General features: G+C 43.0%; 1 protein-coding gene and 1 pseudogene across 3 annotated transcripts in view; both read right to left on the bottom strand.

The window, feature by feature from the left end:
- LOC102242033 (zinc finger protein 501-like) overlaps positions 1 to 20,816 on the bottom strand; it is a 33,284-nt gene that overhangs the window by 11,673 nt on the left and 795 nt on the right. Inside the window, exon 1 of one of the 3 annotated variants that reach the window (XM_014535971.1) lies at positions 1,858 to 1,864. The exons of 1 other annotated variant lie outside the window; for it this stretch is intronic. Coding sequence is in view for 1 of the 2 variants with exons in the window: in XM_014535969.1 (XP_014391455.1) it covers positions 231 to 263 (33 nt within the window). In the remaining variant the exon portion in view is untranslated. Of the gene's footprint in view, positions 1 to 230; positions 502 to 1,857; positions 1,865 to 20,816 lie in introns of those variants that run through there. One more of the 3 variants, XM_014535969.1, reaches the window with a different exon arrangement.
- The window catches only part of LOC106723615, a 12,302-nt pseudogene continuing 2,235 nt past the window's right edge, over positions 10,750 to 20,816 (bottom strand).

Here is a 20,816-nt window from a genome sequence, read left to right as displayed (position 1 = left end):
CTTTCCGTCAATACTCACAGCCCACATCCTCAGGGACCTTCAGATGCAAGTCACCCCCGTCCTCTCTGCCCTGCACTTGCTGTGTCCTCAGAGGCCACAACACTCCTCTCTCCCCTCCACCTTCCTCACGGTCCTCCTCGCGGGACTGAGCTGCAGGACGGGACAGGCGCCCTCCCCAGGCTGTGGTGTCTGTGTGAGGAGGCATTGAGGGCCTGGGGGACTGAACTCACCTCAGCACTTCTCCTCAGCGGGGGCGCCGCCATTGCACTCTGTGGGCTGAGCCGGGCGGGAGCAGCGGGAAAAGCCGCTCAGGAATGGCGGTCCCGTCCGAGGCCTGGCGCTTCAATCCCACGTGTGAGCTGTGCGCACCCCTGCAGGCTCCCACCACGGGCTGTGAGGCGGAGAACACCACTCTCCAGCCTTCTCCACGGGACCCTGCGACCAAGAACTCTAGAACCCAGCTGCCAGACGAAAGAGACAGAAAACTAAATCCGACCAGGACTACCGGTCCCGCCCTCCAGAACTGGAAAAACAGAAACGCCTCTTCTGAGCTTCCATTGGCTCAGCCTGGTGGCATTCCACGCCCGGCCTTCTGGGTAATGTAGTTCTTACGCTCCAAGGCCAGGATCCTGTATTTCCTCAGCTGCCTCCCGGACTGGTTTTGAGGGCAAATAGCCCAAGGACACACCAAGTATACTCAGGGCCCTCCAGCGCCTTCAGGGGAGGGGATTATCTGGGAAAGTCTGTTTCTGAGGCGCCTGCGTGGCTTCCTTTAGCTGCGGGGTTTTGCATATCTTTCTTCAGGACCTGCTCTTTCTGAATTGCAGGCATTGTTTCTTCATTGACTTTTGGCGTGTGTCTCCTTCAGGCAATATGTAGCTAGGGGAGGTTGCTCAAGTCTCTAACTGCTTCTACCTGCCTCTATTGATTCCATTATACAAAGTTAATGTCACAGAACAGACACTCATACTTTAAAGGCATCTGCTTCTGATGCCATCCAAAGTGCAGCTCTGCCTTCGGCTGCAGTGTGGATAAGATGGCCAAGAGATATGTGAAAAAATGCTCTAAGTTATTGATCATCAGAGAGATGAAAATTCAAAAAACAATTAGGTATCTTCTCCACCCCTCAACCTCCTCCAGGTCTCCCCAGTTTAGGAAACCGTGGTTGAAATATTGAGAACTAGCAATCCTACTCCTCACACATCTTTCCCAACCTCAACCTCCTCCAGGGCTCCCCAGTTTAGTGTGGACACCAGGCCCTAATGCCAATGCTGGCTGCCTCTCATCACAGTCCCATTACTCACTGTGACTGCCCTCGGCAACAGTCGGGCTGGGAAGGGGGACAACAGAGAAACACCATCTAAGCTCTGGGCCAAGCAGGCAGGGTCCCAGCCTTCCTGCCAAGCAATACCACTGCAACCTCCAAGATCATGCCTCCAGGACAAAGACAAACCTGGGCTTATGCTTCACCCTATAGTCCCAACACCAGTCCTAGCTGGTTTGGCTCAGTGGATAGAGCATTGGCCTGTGGACTGAAGGATCCCGGTTGGATTCTAATCAAGGTCCCATGCCCTGGTTGCAGACTCCATACCCAGTAGGGGGTGTGCAGAAGGCAGCCTATGGATGATTCTCTCTCATCATTGTTGTGTCTCTCTCTCTCTCCCACTCTTAAATCAATAAAAATATATATATATTTTAAAAGTCCCGATACAAGGTCTCCAGGACCATCAGCTCACACTTCCTCCACATGTGCACACCACTGTGTAATGTCTACCCCATCCTAACTTCAGACCCCAGATTCACTGCCTCAGCTCTGCCACCTTCCTGCTCCACAGCACAGGACCTCTCTGGACTCACCCATGAACGTGGCAAATGGCAGCCAGAGAGAGCTTGTGAGGTTTCAGAAGGATCTACCACAACCCAGTTCCTGGTGGACCCCACAGCCTGGGGAAAGCAGGGTATGCAGCTCTGAAATCTTCCATGCCTGTCTCTGATCTTGGTTTCAATACTCACCACCCACATCCTCAGCGGAATTTCAGATACAGGTAACCCCTGTCTACTCTGCCCTGCATTTCCTGTGTCCTCAGAAGCCACAACACTCCTCTCTCCCCTCCACCTTCCTCAGGGTCCTTGACAGGGACCTGAGTTGCAGGAAGTGACAGGCACCCTGAACCCAGGCTGTAGAGTTCAGGGTTATGAGGCAGGGAGACCATGAATAGCGATGTGAATGCACCTGAGCTGAGCTCAATTGAGCAAGGCCAGGGGGTGGGGTGAGGGGGAATAGAATGTAGGACATACCTTTGAAGTAAAGAAGAACTAGCATGCATAATATAAACTTTAAATCGAACTCGTTTAACTTTTACTTGAACGTCAATAGAGATAAATACACTTTTGGGAGACTTGAATTCTGGCAAAGTAACTGGTGTTTTTGTTAATGTGAAGGTGCCACTGTAATGATCATAGTGAAAGATAATTCGTCCCATATGGACATATTGAAGATGTCAGTGGAGTTGATGTTTCAGGCATTCTCTATGAGATAAGATTACACAAACACTCACAAATTATACTTAGAGTAAATGAAATACATATTCATACTGAAAGCTGACCTATGTATATATAGCTCCAAAACTTTAAAACCACATGAGATATTATAAACAAATAATGATGGGTATGCATAAATGCAGTGACTCTTAAAAATTCATAATTCTTAAGAAGGGTAAGAAGCTTGTACTACTTAAAATTTAGAACCAAGTCTGGCTGGTGTGGCTTACTGTACGAGCATCAACTTATGAAAGAGGAGATCAGGGTTTGATTCCTGTTTTGGGCAAATGCCTGAGGTGTAGGTTTGATCCCAAGTGGGGCGGGGGTCCAAGTGCAGGAGGCCACTGATCAATGATTCCCTCTCATCATCGATGTCTCTATCACTCTCTCCCTCTCCCTTCCTCTCTGAAATCAATAAAAATCTACTTTTAAAAATTCAGAGCAAAAAACACAGTGAAGTAGAAGCCCTATTGGAACATGTCATAAAGCATTAAAACTAAGTAACGTAGCAGAGGAGTTGAAAAAAAATCTAAAACGGGCTAGGGCTAGAAATAACTTCTAAATGAAACTAACCTCCAGGACACTGAAACTGGCAGAATGATCACAGCAATGGTCTGACATTCTCAGCAAAGTTCTGATACCGGGCCCTACCTGGTTTGGCTCCGTGAATAGAGCATCTGCTTGGGGACTGAAGGATCCTGGGTTTGATTCGGGCAAAGGGCACATGCCTGGGTTCTGGACTGCATCCCCAGTAGGGGGAGTGCAAGAGACCGCCCATGCATGATTCTCTCTCATCATTGATGTGCGTATCTCTCACTTCCTCTGAAATCAATTAAAAATAAATAAATACATAAAAAATTTAAAAATCAATAGAAAAAATATCCTCATTTGAGGATTTATAAAAACAAACAAACAAGAACAACAAACTTCTGACTTATTCTTAGAAAAAATACAATCAAACAACAGTGAGGTAGAATGACAAAATTACAGAATATGTTTAATCTCTAGACTGTGTAGAATGTGAACACCTCACACACTGGTGGAAAAATGCAAAAAGGTACAATCAGTTTATTTCTAAAGAACATTTGATTAATTTTTAAAAATATATATTTATTGACTTTTTAGAGAAATAGAAAGAAGTACCAGTGATGAGAGAGAATCATTAATTGGCTGCCTCCTACACACCCAACACTGGCATTTGAGCTGGCAACTTGGAAATGTGCCCTGACTTGGAATTGAACCATGACTATGTGGTTCATAGATCAAAGCTCAACGAATGAGTTACACCAGACAGGCAATTTTATTAATATTTGGAGAGAGAAAAAGGGAGAGGAAGAGAAACATGATTTGAGAGTGAAACATTGACCAGCTGACTCCTCCACACCCCATTCTGGGGAGCTAGCATACAACCCAGGCACAAGCCCAATAATTGAACTAGTAATCCTACTATGCATGGGATCACACCCCAGCAAGTGAACTACAGCATCCATGATGGTATATTCAGTTTAGATCACAAAATGTTAATTTTTGTAAATTTAAACATTCAAATACAAACCAACTCAGATTAGGCACTGAATTTTTGGTAAAGGTAAATGAAACTTCTAGTCATATAAAGAATTATACAGCCCTAACTGGTTTGGCTCAGTGGATAGAGCGTTCGCCTGTGGACTGAAAGGTCCCAGGTTTGATTCCGGTCAAGGGCATGTACCTAGGTTGTGTGCACATCCCCAGTAGGGGGAGTGCCGGAGGCAGCTGGTCGATGTTTCTAACTCTCTATCCCTCTCCCTTCCTCTATGTAAAATCAATAAAATATATTTTTTTTTAAAAAAAGAAGAATTATACAGTAACTAGAGACGTGGTGCACAAATTCATGCACAGTTGGGGTCCTTCTGCCTGGCTGGCGATCGGGACCATCCAGGAGGTCTCGCCCAGTCCCCGAGAGAGGTTGGCCTCTGGTAAGGAACTACAGGAGGGCTCCAGGGCATGTCCAGCCCTGTCTCACCAATGTTCCAATCAGCCAGACCCCAGCAGCAAGCTAACCTACTGGTCGGAGCGTCTACCCCTGGTGGTCAGTTTGCATCATAGCAACTGGTTGATTGGTCGACCTCTTGGTCAGACACTTAGCATATTAGGCTTTTATATACATGCTAGAGGCCCAGTGCATGAAATTCATACAGTGGTGGGGGAGGGGGGTCCCTAAGCCCAGTCTGACCCCTCAGGGGATGTCCTATTGAGGGCTTAGGCCTAATCTGCAGTCTGGCCCCCCTCTGCGGGCTTATGAGGGGAAGGCGCCACCCCATAACACTGCTGCTTACTGCCACTGCCGGCTGCCAAGGTGTTTTCGTCAATATGGACTCTAGTCCATTCACCACAAAAAAATGACAACTTTCTTTAGGCATTTTCAAGATGTCTCCTTCATAGGATATGACATTTCTTTCTTTCTTTTTTTATCCTCACCTGAGGATATTTTTCCATTTTTAGAGTGTGGAAGAGAGAGGAAAAGTCAGAGAAACATCAGTGTGAGATGGACACTTCGATTGGTTGCCTCCTGCATGAGGCCTGACCTGGGCCCTGGCCAGGGAGGAGCCTGCAACCTAGGTACATGCTCTAGATCAGAATCAAACCTAGGCCCATTCTCTATCCACTGAGCCAAACAGGCTAGGGCAGGATATGACATTTCTTAGCCCCTCCAGCAGCGGACCTTCATTTTTTCCTCCAGGAGTGAGGTGGAAAACCCCTTGATCACCTTCTTGGAGTCTTATTACCCAAGTTATCAAGAACACTGCCAGTAGAATACAGGGAGCTTAGCCAGTGAGTGGTCAGAAAAGGTGTTTCCTCTGCAGCTCACACACAGAAGCAGGCCTGCTGGGACCAGGTGGCAGCAGAGGCTTGGGCACGCCCCCCTGCCTCCGCTCCAGGGCTGCGCCATTTGTGGCTTGCCTCACAATGCAAGCAGTCCCCTCCCGCCCATCTGCGTGCAACCTCCTCCTGAGCTGTTTGTGAGTATTACAGCATCCCAGCCAATTTGCATATTAGCGCTCTCTCTCTCTGTCTCTCTCTCTCTATATATATATACACACATACATACATATACATACACACTAAGGCCCGGTGCACGAAATTCATGCACCGGGGTGGGGTGGGGTCCCTCAGCCCTGCCTGCACCTTCTGCAATTTGGGACCCCTACACCTATTTCTTATCTAGCTAACCTCTTCACATTTAAAATAATTAACTGAAGTACCACCTACTCTAGGTAATCCTCTTTGAACAAATCTCTTTACAATCTGTATTAAGTATTTTCATAGTATATCATTAATTTTCTTTAACAGCAACTTAGAGTGTGCAGTGTGCGCTTCTTATTCTTGTATCTGAATTTTTCTTCTTCCTCTTGTAATAGCAAAGCTTATCCAATTTACATTTGCCCTTCAAGGGCTTAAATTTGGTTCAGTTTCTAGTTGGCTCCCTGCTTTTTTTTTTAAGCAATACATTTGGGTTGTGATAGTAAGCCTAACTTGTAATCAAGCCTGTAGGTCTTCCTATCTGAATATTTCTATAATACCTATCACTTTAGCATACCAGAGATTGTGTTCATTTATAGAAAATAACAATAAATGTCACCTGATCATTTGCTCTTCTAGTAATATTTTATAGCAAAATGTATTATTCTAGTAACTTAACTATTACAAAACTGAGGCTTGCAGAAATAAATCACATTGAACAATAAAGAATGACTCAAATTTCAAAGCATAGTACCTTTAGGGCCTTCCTTGTCCTGTGCCTCAGATATCATAGCATATTACACAGTTCACATGGAACTCAGTTTCCTTTAAAATAGGAAGGGATCCCATACTCATGAAGCAGCTACTTCCACACATATTTACTCAAAGGTCCCAGGTTCGATTCCGGTCAAGGGCATGTACCTGGGTTGCGGGCACATCCCCAATGGGAGATGTGCAGGAGGCGGCTGATCGATGTTTCTCTCTCATCAATGTTTCTAACTCTCTATCTCTCTCCCTTCCTCTCTGTAAAAAAACAATAAAATATATATTTTTAAAAAAAGATTGTGAATTATTTAAGGGCAGAGATCATGACTTGAGCTTGTGTGTTCCCTGTCATGGTGCCTAGATAAATACTCAAATGCCATCCAGTCCAAATGACTGTGATGAGAGAGGCCCACCGTTGCTGGAGACCTCTGATTTTTATTTAAGGGGCCTCCCTTGTTCTGCGCCTGTACAGAGGGGTGAGTAGTGGCTGAGGGAATTTGAGGAAACCCAGACAGAATTCTTCTCCTAAAAGATTTTGCTAAGCTGGCGCCCGGGACCACCGGGCATTTGTTCACTTAAAACCTGGACACACAGCAATAACAAAGGCACTGGTCTCCTACTGCTAATGCCTAGGGATCAAACCCCAGCCTGCAGGAACTTACCCCGGCCGTCAGGACCCGGTGCTGGGTGGACCTGGGCTGGTACTCCTAACTCTGGAAAGAGGGAGACTTCCTGTGGCTGCAGGCTAGAGGCCCCGGACTCTGTGCCACCCACCCAAACAGGTCCATAGCGCAGGCTGGTCAGCAGAACGGCTTCTTCTCCTGGGATTGCAGGGAGGCGTGGCCTGTTCTGTTCGCCCTGAGAGCGACTGGGGGAGGCCTGGCCTGTTCACCCCACCAGCAATCGCAGGGAGGCCTGTTCTGTTCGCCCTGCGATCGTTTGCGGGGAGACCTGTTCTGTTCGCCCCGTGAACGATTGCAGGGAGGCCTGGCCTGTTCACCCCACCAGTGATTGCAGGGAGGCCTGTTCTGTTCGCCCTGCGATCGTTTGCGGGGAGGCCTGTTCTGTTCACCCCAGGCTCGTTTGCGGGGAGGCCTGTTCTGTTCGCCCCATGATCGTTCACGGGGAGGCCTGTTCTGTTTGTCCCATGATCGATCTCGGGGAGGCCTGGCCTGGCCTGTTCGCCCCTGTGATGGGTGCTGGGCTGGGGGGCGTGGATCCAGGCTGCTGCTTGGCACCTGCACAGGCACAAGCGGCCACGAGGCGGGAACATCCACTTGGCACCTGCGCCCATAGGCCCGGAGTGGCCGGGGGCGTTCTGGGACCCTAGCTGCTCAGGGCCTATGCACGGGCCTACAAGCTAGGAGCGACCTGGGTCCTGAGGATGTTCCCGGGACCCAGGCCGCTTGCGCCTATGTATGCAAATTAACCACCATCTTTGTTGGGTTAATTTGCATACTCCCCCGATTGGCGTAGTGAAGGTATGGTCAATTTGTATGTTTGTCTATTATTAGGTAAGATAGACTAGCGGCCCAGTGCACTTGGAGGGGGGTTCCTCAGCCCGGCCTGCATCCTCTTGCACTCTGGGAGCCCTCGGGGGATGTCCGACTGACGGACATCCTTAGCGCTGCCACGGAGGCAGGAGAGGCTCCCAACACCGACTCTGTTCTCTCCAGCTATGAGCAGGCTTCTGGCTGAGCGGTGCTCCCCATGAGAGCGCACTGACCACCAGGGGGCAGCTCCTGCATTGAGCTTCTTCCCCTTGGTGGTCAGTGCGCCTAATAGCGACCCGTCTTTCTGCAGTTCAGTTTATTTGCATATTAGCCTTTTATTATATAGGATACTTTGTACCAGCTTTTTAGAAATGACCAAATACTCATTTGGATAAACTATTGGTGATATATTCAAAGTAAAAATATCATAAAAAAAGATGAGTTACTAATATATCTTTAATAAATATCCAAAAATTTATGAAAAGCAAAGCAGAAAAATACTTAGAAAATGCAAAGTGATCTACTGAAATGGAATGTAAATCACTGGTTACTTGTTAGTCTGTGAAGCACATGTACACATTAAAAAAAGTCATGAACCAAGTTTACAGTGACAGATATGGACAATATCTACGTATAGAAAAGCCTAAGAGACCAGGCGCTATGATGCACACTGACCACCAGGGAGTAGACGCTCAATGCAGGAGCTGCCCCCTGGTGGTCCGTGCGTTCCCAAAGCAGAAGCGCCACTCAGCTCACCTATGGGGCTAGATGCCAGGCTTCCAGCTGGCAAGCGCAGCTGGCCACCAGGGAGTAGACGCTCAATGCAGGAGCTGCCCCCTGGTGGTCAGTGCGTTCCCAAAGCAGAAGAGCCGCTCAGCTCACCTATGGGGCTAGATGCTAGGCTTCCAGCTGGCAAGCGCAGCTGCGAAGGCATGAGCCTCTCCCGTGTTCACTCCCCCTGCACACCCCTACCCCATCCTGACCAGGACCAGGATCAAGACCAGCATTGAAACTGACTGAGCACGAGCTCACTGCTGCTTCTCAGACATGGGCGTGCCAGTATTACCTTAGAATGGGTGCGCAGAGACCACAGCGGTGCAGCACCAAATCAACTGAGCACCGGTGGCAGCAGCAGTGGGACCAGGATGAGCGGGAGCATCACGGCACCTGGCCTTGGCTCAGGCTCCTCTCTGGCCGCCTGCCAGTTGGTACTTGGGAGATGATGGATGCCAGTTTCAGATCAATCCCCGCAGGCCACGCCAAGTGAACTCACCAGTGTATGAATCTGTGAACCAGGACTCTAGTTATGAGTATAATGATAATGATGGTATTAGTTTCATGAACACATCATGATTTATGAAACAGTATACCTAACCTGTACTTTACTCATACCTTTTTAAAAATGATTCAAAATTTAAAAACGTGAATGTTTAACTATATTAGAAAAATAGGTTTGGCAAGTGTATATTCAATACACCTTTGCCCTCTGGGTGCAAGTCTAGCCTCAATGACAGAAATGTAACCAACAATAAAGAACTTTCGCCCAAACCAACAAGAATGCTGGCTGGATCACAAAAGCCACATCGCTGAACTACACACTCTTTGCCTTCTTCTGCCGGTGCACAAATGGCTCTGATGGGAATATCTGAGAAGATACAGGAAGCCACAAAACCTCTTAATTATATTGAATGACAATGACTTGATTGACAGAAGATAAACATGCCGGGAGATCCTCAGATCTGTGTACTGGTACACACCACTCCAGTTGTTTTTTCCTCAGAAACAATCCTGGATGCAAGGTTAGATGAGGAACATTCCATCTAATGGGCTGCAATCCTCAGCAAAACTCACTAGGTCACTGTTTCTGTAGCGTAATGGTTTCCTCTAACTACTATTGTACTCCCAACAGTGACAGTCACCCATAGAATTGTAGGCTTTAGGTCTCAAGGCCCTCTGCAATACCTGGACAAGAGATTCCCTTCAAGTGTATGGGGATCCCTTGAAAAACAAGAAAAAAATTCATGCTGCTGGAAGATATACTTCAGGTTATCACAGCAACACCCTCTTTGGAGTGATCTCTGTGTCGCAAAGCATCCAGACATCACATGAGGACTAGAGAGTTCACAGTGTTTCCTAGGAAAACAGGGCAGGAATGAAAATTTGGCAAAAACTGCTCTGGAAATTTCTGCACCATACTATTCCCTCAAAGGCAAAAATGTTTGAGACCCCATATGTTTTTCACCTGGTCATGCTAGGAGAGCCCAGATTTTCTTATAACTCATAGAGTAAACAGCAAACCCAAGATGAGAGAAGTCTTAGGAAAAAGCCTTTATTATTTTACAAACCAAAGAGACATGAGACTAGCAGTTCTTGCATTGATGACTTAGGCTCTCGATAAATTCATCACTGGCATCTAGGGAAAGTGTGCTCTTAAGAATGGCAGTAGCTCTGTAATATTATGTTTTATGGGGCCAACACTAATAAGTCCTATGTGCCAACTGGTGAGAGGGAAAATAATTAAGAAGGGCTCAGGTATTCCTAATTTTCTTCAACAAACTACACAACAGAGTTACCTTCCCTGGGAACAAGAGGATGGTGATTGATGCCATCTGTAGGGGCCTTATAGGTAGTTCAGGCGAAATACCTTCAGCAACAGAAATATGTAGTGACATAGATCTGGCAACACATCTCTGTATGTTAGAAAGTGAAACATAGATACGTATAGTTCAAACAAAAATAAAAACAACAAAAACACTTATGGGGACTTTATATAATGTAGGTGATTACATGTATGAGATACAATTCAGGCAAATGAGACTTCACAAATTTTCTTATACTATTGTTAAGACCTAACTAAAAAACTACATTTTGTACACATCTAAGTAATTATTCTCACATTTGTTCATATGTGCAGAGCAAATTTAGAAATTTGGCTGAGACATATCTCATGTTATTTGCACCCATACTAGCTTTCTCCAGTGTGAACTCTCTGATGATACTGGAGACCATTGCTACTTTTGAAAGATTTCCTACATTCACTATAAGACTTTTCTCCAGTGTGAGAACGTTTATGGTAACAGAAGCTACTCCAATCGGTAAATGACATCCCACATCCACTGCATTTATAAGGCTTTTCTCCACTGTGACATCTCTGATGACGACGAAGCTCACTGCTAGTGATGTAAGACTTCCTGCATGCACTGCATTTATAAGGCTTTTCTCCAGTATGAACTCTCTGATGACGAACAAGGCAGGTACTCCAGGTAAAAGATTTCCCACAGTCATTGCATTTATAAGGCTTTTCTCCAGTGTGAATCCTCTGATGACAATGAAGGGCAGTGCTACTGGGAAAAGATTTCCCACATTCACTGCATTTATAAGGCTTTTGTCCAGTGTGAAAACTTTGATGATAACGAAGGCCGCTGCTACGGGTAAATGATTTTCCACATTCACTGCATTTATAAGGCTTTTCTCCAGTGTGAACTCTCTGATGACAATAAAGGTACCTGCTAGTGGTAAAAGATTTCCCACATTCACTGCATTTATAAGGCTTGTCTCCAGTGTGAACTCTCTGATGACAATGAAAGTGAATGCTAGTGGTAAAAGATTTTCCACATTCATTGCATTTATAAGGGTTTTCTCCAGTGTGAACTCTCTGATGATGACGAAGCTCACTCCTAGTGATAAAAGATTTCCCACATTCACTGCATTTATAAGGCTTTTCTCCAGTGTGAGAACTTTGATGATAATGGAGGCTACTGCAATTGGTAAACGATTTCCCACATTCATTGCATTTATAAGGCTTTTCTCCAGTGTGAAGTCTCTGATGACGACGAAGCTCACTGCTAGTGATAAAAGATTTCTCACATTCACTACATGTATAAGGCTTTTCTCCAGTATGAAGTCTCTGATGACGATGAAGCTCACTGCTAGTGATAAAAGATTTCTCACATTCACTGCATTTATAAGGCTTTTCTCCAGTGTGAATTCTCTGATGACAATGAAGGTAATACCTCATGGTAAAAGATTTCCCACATTCATTGCATTTGTAAGGCTTTTCTCCAGTGTGAAATCTCTGATGATGACGAAGCTCACTACTAGTAATAAAAGATTTCCCACATTCACTGCATTTATTAGGCTTTTCTCCAGTGTGAGAACTTTGATGATAACGGAGGCTACTCAAATTGGTAAATGATTTCTCACATTCACAGCATTTATAAGGCTTTTCTCCAGTGTGCACTCTCTGATGACGACGAAGCTGACTGCCAGTGATAAAAGATTTTCCACATTCAATGCATTTATAAGGTTTCTGTCCACTTTTAAAGCTTTGATGATAATAGAGGCCACTGACACTGGTAAAAGATTTCCCACATTCAATGCATTTATAAGGCTTTTCTCCAGTGTGAACTGTCTGATGATGATGAAGATTACTACTGCCAATGTCTTCCTCAAATTCCTTTCTGGTGTAAAAACTTTTTCTCCTTTGAAACGCTAATCCACCCTTTGAAATATCATTTGGCCTGTCCCTGGTCTGAGAAGCCTTAAGATGAAGATGTCCTGACCAGGTAAGTGTGCCCTGCCCAACCTCCCAACAGGTGAAATAATTCTGGTAAACATTGAAATTGCAGATGTTTGAAAGTGACATCTTGCCCACACCTCTAATCAACATGTTCTCTCTCACATGCTGCTGGTGAGATTTTGCACTGAAATAAAATTGTTTTGCACATGCCCCACAGCTCAACAGTATCTGTCCCTGCAGCTCAGGCAAGTGGAAAATGTTTCCCCAAACTAGTCCACAATTCTCACAGGGGTGGCTCTTCTTAGAAGACAAGGCTAACTTGGGAATACCTGCCTGTGACACTCTTACAGAATCGTTCTGTTCAGTGGGTTCCTCCACATTCTCTGCTCCACAGCAACAACCTGAACAAAAGGAAACGCTAGTGAAATACATGTTGACCTTATGAAAACAGAATATCTTTACTACAAATGTTTATCTGTCATGACTAGGCATGATTTCATAGAATGATTTTCAGACAAGTGAGTTGGACTCTAAGGAAATAGCTGTTATACATTACTTGGCCCCAAAGATTAGTCAATGGTGAAAATCTCATCAAGGCAGGGACAGAAACAGAGAATGGGAAACACAGAAGAGAAGAAGGCTCTGCTCACTGATCCTCTACAGACGGCTTCTTTTAGGACCTTTCATTTTGGGAACCTGAGTCTGGGTAGGAGAATTTGAATGTGCTCAAACTCACAAAAAACTAATGTATTGGAGCACAAGATGTTCAAGGTCAACACAATAATACATGTGTACTCTAAAGCTCTGCAGGCATAGACTAAGGTGGGTTTGCCATAAACAGAGAACTGTGAAAGAGGTAGAGGGGCAATGTTTAGAGAAGTTAAAGGTATCTGTGCACTTGGAATCCAGGTAGAAATGAACACTCTTACAACTGAGGAGTTGGCAAGGTGTCAACAATAAGCAAGTACAAGTAGAATTGGGTGAGGAATGGGTCATGGCAACAAAATGCATTTGAACAAAATGGGTTCCTAGCCGAGGCCGGTTTGGCTCAGTGGATAGAGCATCAGCCTGTGGACTGAGGGGTCCCAGGTTCGATTCCGGTCAGGGGCATGTACCTGGGTTGCGGGCACATCCCCGGTGGGAGATGTGCAGGAGGTGGCTGATCGATGTTTCTCTCTCATCGATGTTTCTAACTCTCACTCTCCCTTCCTCTCTGTAAAAAATCAATAAAATATATTTTTTAAAAAAATGGGTTCCTAGTTATGACTTTCACAAAGCTCTGGTGTCAAAACCTTTCCAACAGGCCTTCACCAAGGCAAGACCACCTCTGGGTCCACCCTGTCATTCATCAGGTCGTGTTTCTTCTGTGATGCACAAATGATTCTCCCCCATGAATCCCAATTGATTCAGCACATGGGATTCAGATAATATAAATCCAGAAGAAAAAAACCAAAGAGATGCATGGTGAGCATTGTGGAAGAACTACAAAGTGCAACAGTGATCACAGGAAAAGAAATCTATGTGAATGACAACAGCAAGATGGCAGATACATGATAATCCTTTCCACTCTCAAAACAAGTAAACAGCTATCCAGTAATAAAAACCACTACAAGGGGTTAAGAGTACAATGAAACCCTGGCCGGTTTTGCTCAATGCTTGGAGCACACACAGAAGGGTAGAGGACTGATTCCTTGTCAAGGTCACACACACCGGTGGAGGTTAGCTCCTGCCCCATCAAGTGGGTGCAGGAGGCAACTAGTCATTATGTCTCTCTTATATCAATGTTCCCCAATCTCTCCCTGTTTACTCCTTTCCACTCTCTCTGAAAAGCAGTTGAGGACAAAAGAGCGAGGATTAAAAAGAAAAGAGTGCAATTAACACTCAAAGGAATTCAGTAGAGCAAAAAAAAGCTGAAATACAAAGAGCTGACCAGAGTGGGTTACCAAACATATTTGGCTAGGGTCAAGGTGGGGGCCCTGTCCAAAGTACACGGGATGTTCAAGGCCAATCTGAGCTTGGGAATCCTTATCAGTGTTCAAGGCTAATTTGATATACATAGGCACAAAAGCATGGACACAGCAAGCCATACACTGTGCAGGTGTGCCCTTCTATATATAATGTCACTATTTTGCAAGAATCCACTTTTGTCTAAGTTGATGTGAAGTATGTTACTGACCAGCCAATACACAGCTACTCGTTTGGATTACTGTGTTTGCAATGCTTGCTATGTTAGCAGCAGCTACTTAGTGTGGCTCCTATGTTGGGGGCTGCTTTGTAGGGAAGATACAGTGTTAACCAGCCAGCATGCAGCTGTCTACTTTACAGACTACTTGTAGGACTTTACTTTGAAGAACTGTTTTGTCTAATGGCTCCTCGGTAACAATGGCTGCTTGGATTTCAATAAAGACTCTCTTATATACATATGACTTCTCATATCTTCTCCATCTAATATGCAGCATCCATAAAGGTCCAGTTCCTGGCAGAAAAGGACCTGTACTCTCACAGTCAAGGTCAGTGTTTCTTCTATCAACCACTGCACTTATACTAATGTTGACTTTAGTGGCCTTCTCTGTGAAAAACACTGTAAACTCAATCAGCAGACCCATAATATTTACCAGCATGCATCCCAAAAGAAATCCCTTTGGCAACAACCTATCCCAGGAATAAAATAAAAATCAACATGTGCCAAAGAGTATTTGCCACCAAAGACTCTAAAATCATCACTTGTCATTAAAAAAAAAATATGTATTTGCTGCCAAAGCCATTGTGGACCCATAGATTTTTTTGTTATTCTAACCTCAGCTCATGGAGCTTCAAGGAGACTAGGCTACTGGGACTTCCTCAAACCTGAAACAACACTCCACCCAGTCAAAACCCTTGATTCCATATGCTGATGAATATATTTCTTGAGCTAGAATTGGTCCTAGAGTGGAAAGGAATAACTGCTTCATCGAATGTGTAGACATCAACACAGGACTAAAAAGAAGGACACCATCAAGACAACATAATAATTTTCTATTAATCGATACCAAATAAATGGAGATCTACATACAGCCTGATAAAGAATCCAAAATATTTACATTTTAAAATGTTTGCGAGCTCCAAGAGAACACAAATAGAACCAAAATAATGAAGACATCAACAGAGAACAAAAGAATATCAGATAGACAGAAATCATAAAAAAGAATGAAAGAGAAATGTTGGAGTTGCCCGATTACAATGAATAAAATGAAATAATGCCATAAAGAGTATGAAAAGCAGACATAAAGTATATGTGATGTCCACAACAGGTCACTTGACATCATCCAGATGGAGAAAAGAAAAATAAATTTAAAGAATACAGGTAAAAAATCAATAAAATATATTTAAAAAAAAAAGAAGACAGCAAGTAAAATTAAGTAACACCATAAAGTTTTCCTATATTTGCATTATGGGAATCCCAGGAAACACTAAGTGTGCTGGTCATGGAACGAGACAGAAAGAAAGACAAAAGGGAGAAAGGAAGAAGAAGGGTAGAACATTGATTTTTCAGAAATAAACTGAAACCAACTTCCATAATCTGAAAAAACAGATGTGAACAATCAAATGCATGCACTCTCAGAGGTTTCTGTACAGATTCAAGACACTAACCATACTTCATCAAGATACGTTATAATAGAACAGTAAAAAAATCAAAAGGCACAGAGAATTGTGAAAACACAAAGAAAATAGGAACACCTCTCACACAGGGGAACAACAGAGGAAGGGTATCAGTAGATTCCTCTGAAGAAACCTTGCAAACTAGAAAATAAAATGATGTATTGAAAACACTCAATGAAAACCATCATCACTTTATTCAGAAAACCTGATCTTCAGAAATAAGTATTTTCCAAGAAACACAAAAGCTAGGGAAGTTCATTGACACTCAACCTGACTTTTTAGACATGCTGACAAAAGTTCAAGATAAAAAAAAAAAAACCTAAGTAGAATCATGAATGCATAGGAAACTATAAATATCACTGATAAAGGTTGAGAACAGAATCAAATTCACAATACTGTAACACTGCATTTGTGGAATGAACAATATGTAACTCTGTTATAAAAGTTAATAAATTTGCGCCTTGGCCAGTTTGGCTCAGTGGATAGAGTGTCGGTCTGCGGACTCAAGGGTCCCAGGTTTGATTCTGGTCAAGGGCATGTACCTTGGTTGCGGGCACATCCCCAGCGGGGAGTGTGCAGGAGGCAGCTGATCGATGTTTCTCTCTCATCGAAGTTTCTAACTCTCTACTTCTCTCCCTTCCTCTCTGTAAAAATCAATAAAATATATTTTTTTAAAAAAAGTTAATAAATTTAGACTAGTAAAAAAGATGAACTTGACATCATGTACCTTAATAGCTACACAACATGAAAAAAATTTACTTGAGACATCATTAATCTATGAAAAAGTGTGTGGTGGAGAGTCCAAGGGGAGAAGTTTTATATGCAATTGAAGGCGTTAAGATGAAATGGACTGCAAAGAGTATGACTTGTTTTATGTTAGTGTCTTGAAAATCACAAACACAATGTAATAGATATACAAAAGAGAGAGGGACCAAATCACTGTACAAAATCATCAAATCACAATAAAACAGGAGACAAAGGAACTATAGAAGTGCCAGAAACCATGAAGAAGTGGCAATAGTTGCTCCATAAACAAATTCTTCATTCAGAATATAGAGAGTCACTGAAGAGATAAAAGAAACGGAAACTGGACTCAATATACGCTGCCTACAAAGACATTCAATCTTTATGGACCCAAATAGGAAGGGAAAAAAGATGGAAAAATATCCCATGCAAATAAAACCAAAACAGAGCAGGGATGGGGAAAATTCTATCACACAAAACAGGTCTCCCAAAAAAATTTGTCATAAGAAAGTTCATCATAAGATGAGCTTTCATATGATGTGTGAATCAAATGATGTATCAGTCAATTCATCAAAAGGATAACAATTTGAAGTATTATTCACTAAAAAACAGAGTAATTATATTAAGCAACTAATATCAGATCTGAAGGCAGGAAAAAAACACACATATTAGTAGGCAACTTCAACATTGCCCCTTCAACAACAGGTAGACATCCCATCCAAAAGCAATAAGGAATAATTGAAGTCTGACTAGACTATAGAGAAAACAGAATAAATACATACAGAACATTCCATCCAAGTGCAGCAGGAGACGCATTCTTGTCAAGCGCACATGAAACATCCTCTAAGCAGATCACACGGTTAGGTCAAAAAATTAGTCTCAAAGTTTGAGAAGAAATCACATCAAGGACCTTATATAGTAACAATGTATAAAACTAGAAATCAGTTTTAGTTTCAAGAAAGCTGGAAAATACACAAATATGTAAAAATTAAACAACACACTTCTGAAGGATCAGCGGGTGAAAGAAAACCCAGAAAAGAGATCTGAAATAAATAGACAAAGTGAATTCAAACACAATCTACCAACACTTATGTATACAATGCAGGAAATGCAATTCTACAAGGAAAGTTTAGAGCAGTGGTTTTCAACCTTCCTAATGCCACGACCCTTTAATACAGTTCCTCATGTTGTGGTGACTGTAATTTTGCTACTGTTATGAATCATAATGTAAATATCTGATATGCAGGATGTATTTTCATTGTTACAAATTGAACATAATTAAAGCATAGTGATTAATCACAAAAACAATATGTAATTATATATGTGTTTTCCGATGGTCTTAGGCGACCCCTGTGAAAGGGTCGTTCAACCCCCAAAGGGGTCTCGATCCACAGGTTGAGAACCGTTGGTTTAGAGCAATAAATTTCTACATTAAGAAAAAAGATCTCAAATAAACAACCTAACCTTGCACCTCAGAAAACTGGAAACACAACAAGAAAGTAAACCCGAGTATCAACCTATGAACTAGGACGTCACAATTCAATACCCCGTCAGGTCATATGCTGGATTGTGGGCACGATCCCCAGTAGGGGAATGCAGCAGGCAGATAAACAATGATACTCTCTCAAAATTGAAGTTTCTGTTTCTCTATCCCTCCCCCTTCCCCTCGCTAAAATCAATAAAAATATATTTTAGAAGAAAACAAAAAAGGACAGTACACCCAAAGGTAGCAAAAAAAAACAAACAATGAATATTAGAACAACCATTAATAAACTAGAGACAAAAGTATATCATAACTAAGAGCTAACCTTTTTGTTCTTGTTAATCCTCACCCCAGACTATATTTTTCACTTACTTTTACAGACAGTGGAAGGGAGAAAGAGAGAGAAAAACACACAGAAACATATACGTGATAGAGACACATTGGTTGGGTGCCTTCCACAGGTGCCCCAACAAGGGAGGAGGATCAAAACTGCAACCCAGGTTCATGCACTTAATCAGGAATCCAACCCGTGACCCTTTGGTGCTTGGGCCTACACTCTAACCACCATGCCTGACATGGCTAAGAGCTATTTTTGTTAAAAGATGCACAAAACTGGCAAATCTTTATCCAAACTAAAACAAAAGAAACAACACTAAAATGAATTTTAAAAAGAAATGAAAGATGAGATATTACACCCGACACTGAAGCACAACCCACAAGAGATATTGCCAAATGACATGAACTTACATGGAGGAAATTGTAAAGAACTCACTATAAACTCCTAAAATTAATTTTAAAAATGCAGAGCCCTAGCTGGGTGGCTCAGTTTGTGAGAGTGTGGTTCTGATGCACAAAGGTCCATAAGTTCAGGTAACCTATGACAAAACCACAAGAAATGTTAAGAAAGGACAGTTTCTTCAATGAGGGGTATTGAAAAAATAGATATTCACATGGAAAACAACAAAACTACTGATAAACATTTACTCAGATTGCATGAAAGAATTAAAAGTCCAGGTTAAAACTTTAAAATCCTGCCCTAACCCGTTTGGCTCAGTGGATAGAGCGTCGGCCTGGGGACTGGGGGGGTCCCACGTTCGATTCCGGTCAGGGGCATGTACCTTGGTTGTAGGCAGCTGATGGATGTTTCTCTCTCATTGATGTTTCTGACTCTCTATCTCTCTCCCTTCCTGTCTGTAAAAAATCAATAAAAAATATTTTAAAAAACCCAAACTTTAAAATCCTTCAAGACAACCCAGAGAAAATGCTTTGGAGATTTGTTTTGGACATGATTTCTGGGATGTGGCACCAACCACCAGGCAAACAGGAAAAATCAACAGTCAGGGCTAAAACAAATGAAAGTGCTTTTCCCCAGCACAATAGCAATTAACAAAATGAAATGCAAAGGCCAACAATAGGAGGATGGGAGCCCTAGCAGGTTTGGCTCAGTGGATAGAGCGCTGGCCTGCGGACTGAAGGGTCCCAGGTTCGATTCCGGACAAGGGCATGTACCTTGGTTGGGGTCACATCCCCAGTGGGGGGTGTGTAGGAGGCAGTTTGTCTCTCATTGATGTTGCTAACTCTCTATCCCTCTCCCTTCCTGTCTGTAAAAAAAATCAATAAAATATATATATATATATTAAATAGGAGGATGGGAAACGATACTTGCAAATCACATGAACATTTTGAAGATATTATGGATTTGGTTCAGATCAACGAAATAAAGGTAATATTGTGATATAGAGAGAAAGTCATGTTATGGCAACACTATAATGAAGGCTATGAAGAAGACAACAGTGTTGCTGAAAAAATTCTACATAAATTCATTAAAAACACTTTATGGGTAAACACTGTTAACCTGCTGAAAAAATAGCCACACAACACTTCCTGAATGCAGAATTGCCAAAAACATGAAATTTGTACATAAAACAAGAATGCAATTTTTGGGGAGCACAATTTAGCAAATGCAAAAGGAGATGTATTTTTTAAAAAATATATTTTATTGATTTTTTTTTACAGACAGGAAGGGAGAGGGACAGAAAGTTAGCAACATCGATGAGAGACAAACTGCCTCCTACACACCCCCCACTGGGGATGTGCCCCCAACCAAGGTACATGCCCTTGTCCGGAATCAAACCCAGGACCCTTCAGTCCGCAGGCCGATGCTCTATCCACTGAGCCAAATCGGTCAGAGCAAGGAGATGTATCTTATTATAAACTAGAAAAATATTCAAAACACTCATTAGCCAATAAATATAGTTAAAATTAGGACTAAAGCCCTGGCTGGTTTGCCTGTGGTTGAGCAACCATCCATGAACCGAGGAGGTCATGGGTCGGTTCCTGGTCAGAATTCCTGCCCAAGTTGTGGGCTCATCCCCAGTAGGGGGCATGCAGGAGATACCCGATCAATACCTCTCTCATCATTGATGTTTGTCTCTCTCTCTCTCTCTCTCTCTCTTCTTCTTCCTTCCTCTCCAAAATCAATAAAAAATATTTACACATAAAATAGGACTAAGGATGTATAGATACTTTTAAAAAATATATGTAGCCAAACCGGTTTGGCTCAGTGGATAACATCGGCCCCTGTGGAATGAAAGGTCCCAGGTTCGATTCCGGTCAAGGGCATGTACCTTGG

This window comes from Myotis brandtii, unplaced genomic scaffold (assembly GCF_000412655.1).
Source record: "Myotis brandtii unplaced genomic scaffold, ASM41265v1 scaffold1549, whole genome shotgun sequence".
Classification (NCBI taxonomy): Eukaryota; Metazoa; Chordata; class Mammalia; order Chiroptera; family Vespertilionidae; genus Myotis; species Myotis brandtii.
This window is presented reverse-complemented; position numbering and strand designations above follow the sequence as displayed.